Source organism: Rutilus rutilus (assembly GCF_951802725.1).
Source record: "Rutilus rutilus genome assembly, chromosome: 1".
Classification (NCBI taxonomy): Eukaryota; Metazoa; Chordata; class Actinopteri; order Cypriniformes; family Leuciscidae; genus Rutilus; species Rutilus rutilus.
In genome coordinates, this window is record NC_140209.1 from 28,897,403 (window position 1) to 28,905,665 (window position 8,263).

Consider the following 8,263-nt stretch of genomic DNA (forward strand, 5'->3'; position numbering starts at 1 on the left):
GTCATGACGACAGCTCAGGCAGCACGTCTGCATCAGCGGCGGCCCCGAGATTAACGCAAAAAAAATGTGATTTGAGACCACCACTTTCAGAGAAGAGAAAAAAGGAAATTACTGAAAAGATTGCGGAGTTTGTGGCACTTGATATGAGGCCTGTGCGCATTGTTGAGGGTGAGGGATTTAAAGAACTCTTGCGCACACTTGAGCCAGGCTACACCGTCCCTACAAGAGCTACAGTGATGGATGTCGTGCACACAAAATATCTATCGATACGGTCAGACATTTACATGGCTATACAGGACTGTGAAGCTGTCAGTTTCACAACTGATATCTGGACCTCACTTCAGATGGAGGCTTATCTCACAGTCACGTCACATTTCATCACCGGAGACTGGCGACTGGAGAGTTTCGTTTTAGAAACAAAAAAAAATGGAGGACAGTCACACAGCTGATCACATTGCACGAGAACTGACGGAGATCATTTGTGAGTGGGACATTCCAAGTAGCAAGATCGTTTCTGTGGTTCATGATAACGCAGCAAACATGGTTGCGTGCACCAACCAGTTGATGAAGGAGTGCGCTGCGCGGGCCACACATTACAACTCTGCATAAACAGCGCTCTAAAGGAGGACCCCATTTGCCGCACTGTTGCTGCAGCAAGGCGCTTGGTTTCTCATTTTAAAAAAAGCGCAAAGGCCACCACAGCACTACAAGATCAACAGAAACAACAGAATGTGCCCCAGCATAAACTGGTGCAGGATGTTGTTACCCGTTGGAACTCTGTTTATTTGATGCTCGATCGCTTGATAGAACAGAAGGGGCCAGTTTCAGCCGTGCTCACAGATGAGAGTGTGAGCAAACGGTCCGATCGTGACCTGGAGCTATCCACATCACAGTGGCGCACAGCAGAGGACATTGTCGCTGTTCTTAAACCGATGATCCCTCTGACAGAGCTTTTGTCCCAAGAAAAGAATGCATCCCTGTCTGCCACTGTCCCCATGCTTATGAATATTAAAAAAAGACATTTGGTGGTGCATGAGGACGACAGTCGAACCACAAAGATCATCAAGACTACGCTGTCCGAGGAGATGGACAGGCGATGGGAGCTTAAAGGGCCAGGACTGGAAATAAGTGTTTACATCAGTGCGGCGGTGCTTGACCCGCGCTTCAAGAAGCTCTCCTTTCTCTCCGATGACCAAAGAGATGAGGCATATTCAGTGGTGGCAGAACTAGCTGAAAGTCTAACTGACAGGTCTTGCCAGGAGGAAAGTGACACGGTGGATCCTGGGCCTACTGCCCCAAAACAGGACGCTGTAATGGCTATGCTGCTGGCCAGTGATGAAGATGAGGAGGAACAGGATGAGACGAGCGAGATGAAGGTCTATTTGAAGGACTTCACTAATGCAACGGAGGCCCCCTGGAATGGTGGAAGAAAAACGAGGATAGATATCCAAAGTTGTCAAGAGTTGCTAAGAGATTTCACAGCATCCCCTCCACTTACACGCCATCAGAGAGGATTTTTTTCAAAGGCGGGTTTCATTGCCAATAAATCAAGGAGCGCCCTTTTCCCGACCAACGTGAACAAGCTGGTTTTCCTTGCACACAACTTCAGAAGAATCAGACAACCACAGGTGCAGCAGAACACTTTTCATATGTGAAGAAGTGATTTTTTTTCTTTTTCTTTTGGGACAATGTGAACTTAAGCTGAAGGCTGCGCGCGAAGCGTCTCAGCAACGAAGACATCCTTTCCTTTTTCTTTTTTTTTTTTTGCTGCATGTGCACTTTCTGAAGCCCATTCGATTATGACTTATATTAGGCCTATGTTTATTTTCGTTGTTGTGTAATTGTTTTTATTTATTCAGGCAGGCTTATTGTATTTAGAAAAATGTTTATGACATTTTGGACTAGTGCCAGGCTGTTGCGCCAAGTTTAATTTTATTTATTTATTTTATCCCGATTCCCGAGTGTGAACTGTGAATTAAAAGCCATGAAATAGGTTCCTAAGTGAGAGATAAAGGCATGTTTTGGCACGTTGTTGTTTTTGAAGCCAATTTGTTCCTATTTTATGTGAACTTTTCTGATGTTTGATATATGTGTGATATGTTTTGTTCATCTGGCTTTAAATGAATAAAAGGTATTTGTTACACACCATGTTTTTCTTTTAGTTTTTTTAGCTCTTTTGTTTGAAATGAAAAAAAATGTAGCTGCTATCTAAAAAAAAAAAACTCGACTGTCAGTCGACTACGGCAAAATCTAACGAATCAGATTCGACTATGAAAATCCTTAGTCGAAAACAGCCCTACATCATTGTATCAGGTGAAGATACAGGAGAGATGCATGAGGCACATTCACTGGCTTTATTTACCTTGATAATAAAATTAACAAACGGACAGGGAAAACACAATCCAGGACATGCTCAGGAATATTTTCAATCATAATAGTTGATATATCAACTTCTGCCCTTATTTGAAGGAAAGAAGAACAAATCTTCTCATCTTCTTCCCGCTGTCTCCGTTCATCTCATCTGATAATGCGACCCTTGTGAAGAAGACCTGTGGTTCCATGCAGGACAAACTCTGAGTTTCTCTCTGCTTAAGATGAGTCATACAGCCCACATGTAGCCCTCATCAGTTTTGTTTTTTGTTTTTTTGATCATTTTTAATGCCAACTGCATTAGTTTGTATTTTATTAGAAAAATCTATTTCACCCCAATTTCCTTTATTAAATAAATGTTACACTAGGTACACAAAGTAGTTCCTTTCAGGTTCTTAAGGACAGAAATGTCCCCATTGAAACCCAATTTTAATCCTAGGGGCATCTGACTACAAAATAATCCAATCTTTATTAAAAAGCTTTCATTCTTTCATTAAATGTTTTACTATTATTTACTAGATGGTGGCAATTTCTCAGGTTAGGCCTATAAAGTATGTTTGTGTGTGTGTGTGTGTGTGTGTGTGTGTGTGTGTGTGTGTGTGTGTGTGTGTGTGTGTGTGTGTGTGTGTGTGTGTGTGTGTGTAATATTTGAGAGCGAACAACTACTGCAAATCTGTGTGAACCAGTGGAGATTTGCTGGCATCTAATGGAGAAAATCTGGTATTGCGCCCAAACAATTTTTTTTTTTCTAGGAGCTTTAGAGGTCAACATGTTTCATAACATATATATTTTATGTAAAATAATATTCGTAAGTTATTTTCATAACTTAAACTTTTTTTGTGTCATTTTTTATAAAAAAAAAGGAATAATTCAACAATATTCTGCCAAGGGTCTTCTTTAAAATGAGACCAGACTTAAGTCTGTACTCACAAGCTTCAAACTTTTTAATGACAGTTTTTGACAGACATTTTTGTCCTCTATAAGGCCCTCAGAGTAACTGTTTTAAATTGGGTTTATTCAATTGAGGAAAGCTTTTCCACACAATTAAAGTTCAAAGAAGACTAGAATTTAAACAAATGGACATTTTTGTTAAACTAATTGAATTAATCAAAGTTTTCAATTGTTTCATTTTATCTACGTACTAGCAACATTATTTTTAACTGAATGTAAAGGGATGAACACTTAAGAAGAGACTCGTCATTTCACAGGTTTTAGCAGCTATTGCTCATTTCATAAAGCGTCATGGTGTTAGTAAAGCCAAACACAACAAAACCACAAGTGTCACTCTTCTGCACAGTGAAAACCACAAACAAACAAATAAATAAATAAAGTTTCATTTCATACAGTTACATATTTTTATATAAAGAAATCATAAAAAAAGAAAAGTGAGTTGATATATTCCTGCAAGCTGCATTCCTTTCAGAAGGTCATTTAGCAGTCAATATGCCATCGCTGACAGTTTGTTAGATAGAAAGCACTAAAATTGTTCAGTAATATGATGCAAAAAGATATAAATATAAATTAAGAAATGAGATGCATATAAAATCAGTCTGAGGCCAGTGAATTAGGTCACTTAAAATAACTTTTATTGTAACATTTCAGGTGCTGTGAACTGATACGCATGAAATGACAGTCATCAGCCAAAGGCAAAAGCTTATGTTTGCATATGTATTTTAATATTTTGTATTAAAAATATTTGACCAATTATATGAGGAGTTCAGATGCAAAAGCCTCTTAGTGCCATCTGAAATTTTCTTCTAGAATGATAATTTTTATCAAGCTTGTATATTTAAGTTCAGTAATTTCACTTAAATGACAATTAATAGGTAATTTTCATTGCCATTTAAGTGAAATTACTGAACTTAAATATACAAGCTTGATAAAAATGATCATTCTAGAAGAAAATTTCAGATGGCACTTAGAGGCTTTTGCATCTGAACTCTTCATATGGTGTTTAATACAATATTTGAATTACAAAACAATAGCCTGTAACATTTTGGAAAAATAAACATGTAGCCTAATAATCGGGTCTTATGTTATAACTTTACTTAACTTTACAAATCTTTTCATTTGAACCAGTGCTTCGGAGTGTGTTTCAGAATGGTCAAGTAATAATAGTAAAATAATAATAAATCAATATAATAACAAATTAATATCAATAAATGTTTTTGTATAGTGTGTTAGAGATTCAACCTCACAAGTTTTTCATCAATACAGGATAATGCCGTGAAACATAATTTTCCTTAGTTTTTCCAGTTGGAAAAGTTCCCAATTGGTCACTTTGATTTATGTTCCCACAGTAACATGCAATCACAAAATGTTTTGTTTATCGAAGAGAATTATGAGTAAAAATAAGATGCTTTGAAATATTTATTTAGTTGACAGAAGTTGAATCTGAATAATAACAATAAAAAACTTAGGTACAATAATTTGCTGAAGTTTACCTTAATCGTACAATCAGACAAAGGCTGTGATTCAGTAAAACAAAACAATCAATGTTCAGTAACAACAATGTTCAATATCTACAGGTTAACTGGCAGGTTGGTGAACACAACAAAATAATGTGGTACAACATTAAAGAAAGCATCTTCTTTTCCACTGCACAGTTCAGGTAACTTATTTTTCCTGAGCCTTTCAAAGTAAACCCAGTGTCACTACAGGGATGTTTATAATCATGTATTGTCCTAAACTGATGTGCATCTATATCCAAAGCACAAAGTACTTTTTTTTGGTCTTGGATGGTGTCTTGAATAGAGCACAGTTCAGGTCACGTCTTGGTGGGCCTGCAATGCTATTCAACACAAACACAGTTTCACACCAGAGATCTTTCTGCTCGCCTATTGTCTTGACAGCAGTGACTTTAAACGTCTCATATGGAGGAATCAGCACCTCTTTCTCATGACGAAGCTTAGAATATTCTGTTACATCAGCACCTTTACGAGAGTTGATTTCAAAACAAGATTTATTTCCAAAACCTTGTGCTATTGTTTGATTACGAGAGGAGGATGTAAATGAGCCAAATCGAATCTCTTTGTTCAGAACGTTCTTATGAAACTCAACGTTAGTGCCACGGTAAGTTGTATTGTTTTGTTTGTTCGTTTGTTTGTTCAGAATCTGTATTGCATCTGTTAACAGAAAGTAAAGTGAATACCATTTGTATGTCTTCTGTTTGTACTGGTTTTTACCATGACGTGTGTCATTATTGAAGCACTTAAATACAAGAGCATCACTGTACACATAAATGGCGATTGAATGATTCCTTGTCAAACCATTTTTTGGGGTCTTGGCAGAATCTTGCCCTTTTTTCCAAGCTGCATTAAAATCGGACGAGTTATTGAGTTCTTTCTTTAGAAGTCCTGTCTCCACCAGTTTCGTCATGTTGTCTCTACAACCGTCATACTGGTCATCAACAGAATCCAGTGCCATGTCCAATGAAAATATCTGTCCTTCAACAGCAGCTCTGTGATCCTGCAGAAACACCAGGAGTCACAATGATCACATCATCAATATTAATGTCTGTAATATTCATACTAGAACACAAGCTTACCTGTCCTAGAGCAGCTAAAATGAGAAGAAGAGCTTCAATGATCAGCAGCATCTTGATTCAGTCAAATCCCTCAGATGATCTAGTAGATCTAGTGAAGAACAGATGATGAAAGACGACAAGAAACACAACAGAGTTTCACAAATACTAAATATATATCACTTCACTGGGAGTGTGCATATATTTGTACAATGACCTTGACCTTGTACTTTACCCCCAAACTTACCTGAAAATACTGTTGCCTGGTTTTGTTAAATTCTGAGTTTTCTTCTTTTTTTTCTTTTTTTTTCAGGAACTCAATGATGAGAGGAGAAGATCAGAAAAGTCAGTCACTCACAGCCAGACGACAACGACTCTTCAAACAAACTGATGAGGTGGTTTGCTTTTTATATTGCTGTGTGTTTGTGTGTGTGTGTGTGTGTGTGTGTGTGTGTGTGTGTGTGTGTGTGTGTGTGTGTGTGTGTGTGTGTGTGTGTGTGCGTGTGCGTGTGCGTGTGTTTAACAGCTACAGTGTGATCTTGATGCGTTCAGCTCAACTAAACTGTTGAGCTCATCATAACGCAACACTTGTGAAGGTCTACGTGTGGTTTCACACTGGACAAAGGCTAAAAAACTTTAACGCCTAAGTTGTACTTCGAGAAGTTCTGACTCTATGAAAGTTAGAGTTGGAAGACATTCTGAATAATAATAAAAAAGAAATATAAAAGAAATAATTCCCGGTTCCATCCTCCAACTCGTCTCCCCTGTCAATTCTGGTTTCATCACTATCTCTCATAAAAAAGGCTTTACAAATAATATTTAAAAAGTTGAATAAGATCATGAATTTCCTGCAAAACCCATGTAAACATTTAAACCGAGGTCTTCAGTCCTGCTCCCGGGGACCCACTGTCCTGCAGAGTTCAGCTCCAAACCCTATCAAACACACTGAACCACACACAAAAACACTGAACCAGGACTGCTGGAAACAGGGTGAGCTGAAGCAGGTTGCAACTCATAAAATACACCCGCTGCCCACTTTATTACCTTGCTAGTACCTGGTTGGACTAAATTGCCTTCAGAATTTCCTTAATCCTTTGTAGCATATGTGACAGGTGGATAATCTGGAGTGTTTGTTTTGGTTCAGTGGAATGGGGTAACTCTAAGTGGTTGTGTATATTTTAATTGGCAAGGCACGCCCACTGGCGTTGAACTGCAGCCTGATAGTGAGAACACCTGTGCGGCACAATTATAGATGGTGCGTTAGGTTCTAGGGCATGATAAAAAGCCTGTTTAAGCGGAGCATTGTGATTCCTCTCTGTGTGGTGCCCAGTAATAGGATACCGGTGTATTTTGCTTTGCATCTTCTGGAAGGTGGGTGCGTGAAGTGGCAAGTGCAGGGAGTATAACGTTCGCTTTAACTTAATTCCCCTACGAGGTGCGGCCCAGGAGCGCTAGCTGCTGTCCTCTTTTAATATTACCATTGGTGAAATTGATTCGCTGTCCCGTTCGCCTGACTGACGCGGAGTGCTTTGGACTACGGTTCCGACCGCGCTCGTTGTGAGCTCTGCTCGCATATGAAAGGTCATGCTACTGCGCTCTGGGAGCTGTTATATCCAATTACTATGCTGGTAGCGGAGTCTATTTAGCGCCACTTGAACGATCTTAAATATTAGTTTTAATGAGGAAGTGAAATTTCATTGTGACTGTTTGTCATTTCTTTTCTTTTTGTTTTCTGGTTTGTTTGCTGTTTATAAATCTAATTGCCAGTTTGCCTCTTTTTGACCACAGCAAGAACTGCGATAGTGAAGCTTAACCGAAGGGGGGAGTGTATTTTCCTTTTTGTATTTGTTTTATTTTTGGGTGTCACCGGCTTTAAATATTGTTTTCTCACAGGTTTGCTGTGTGGGTTGTCCTTTCTGTGAAAGTGAGCTAATTGTGGTCTCTTGTTTAATGTGGGTAACTAATTGGTAAACTGTGAATGAGACCTATTAGATGTTTTTAATTAAATAATTTTCCTGTGAGCAATAAATATTGTACTTTTGTAAGTCACGTCTCTGTCTTTGATGCAAACCGAACCAGCAGGGTCCTTCTCATTGTGGTAATTCATTTGGTTTAAATTTCCTTTTAGTGGTATTTTTTTTTATTATTTACTTTCCTGGGTTGAGAGGTAACCTAGGTGGCGTAGTCGGAGTTAATAATTTAGCCAAAGGTTACAAATTGGCGTAGTCGGCAGGATTTCATTTTGTGTGTGAAGCAGAGACGTGACTGTTATTTTTGTTTGTGATACCAATTTATTTTTTTATTTTTACTTATTGTTTGGAACAGCAGCTAGCGCATTAGAATATTGTATTGTACTTTCCTCTCCTGTGT

General features: G+C 38.4%; 1 protein-coding gene across 1 annotated transcript; it reads right to left on the minus strand.

The window, feature by feature from the left end:
- Positions 1 to 4,722: 4,722 nt before the first annotated feature.
- LOC311278042 (ecto-ADP-ribosyltransferase 5-like) lies at positions 4,723 to 6,265 on the minus strand. Its single transcript, XM_084388609.1, has 3 exons — positions 6,141 to 6,265; positions 5,918 to 6,005; positions 4,723 to 5,838 (listed from the first exon to the last, which is right to left on the minus strand). Exons 2-3 carry the CDS (start codon positions 5,966 to 5,968, stop codon positions 5,071 to 5,073), a joined length of 819 nt encoding a protein of 272 aa, XP_084244735.1. The 5' UTR covers positions 5,969 to 6,005; positions 6,141 to 6,265; the 3' UTR covers positions 4,723 to 5,070.
- Between the last annotated feature and the right edge of the window lie 1,998 nt (positions 6,266 to 8,263).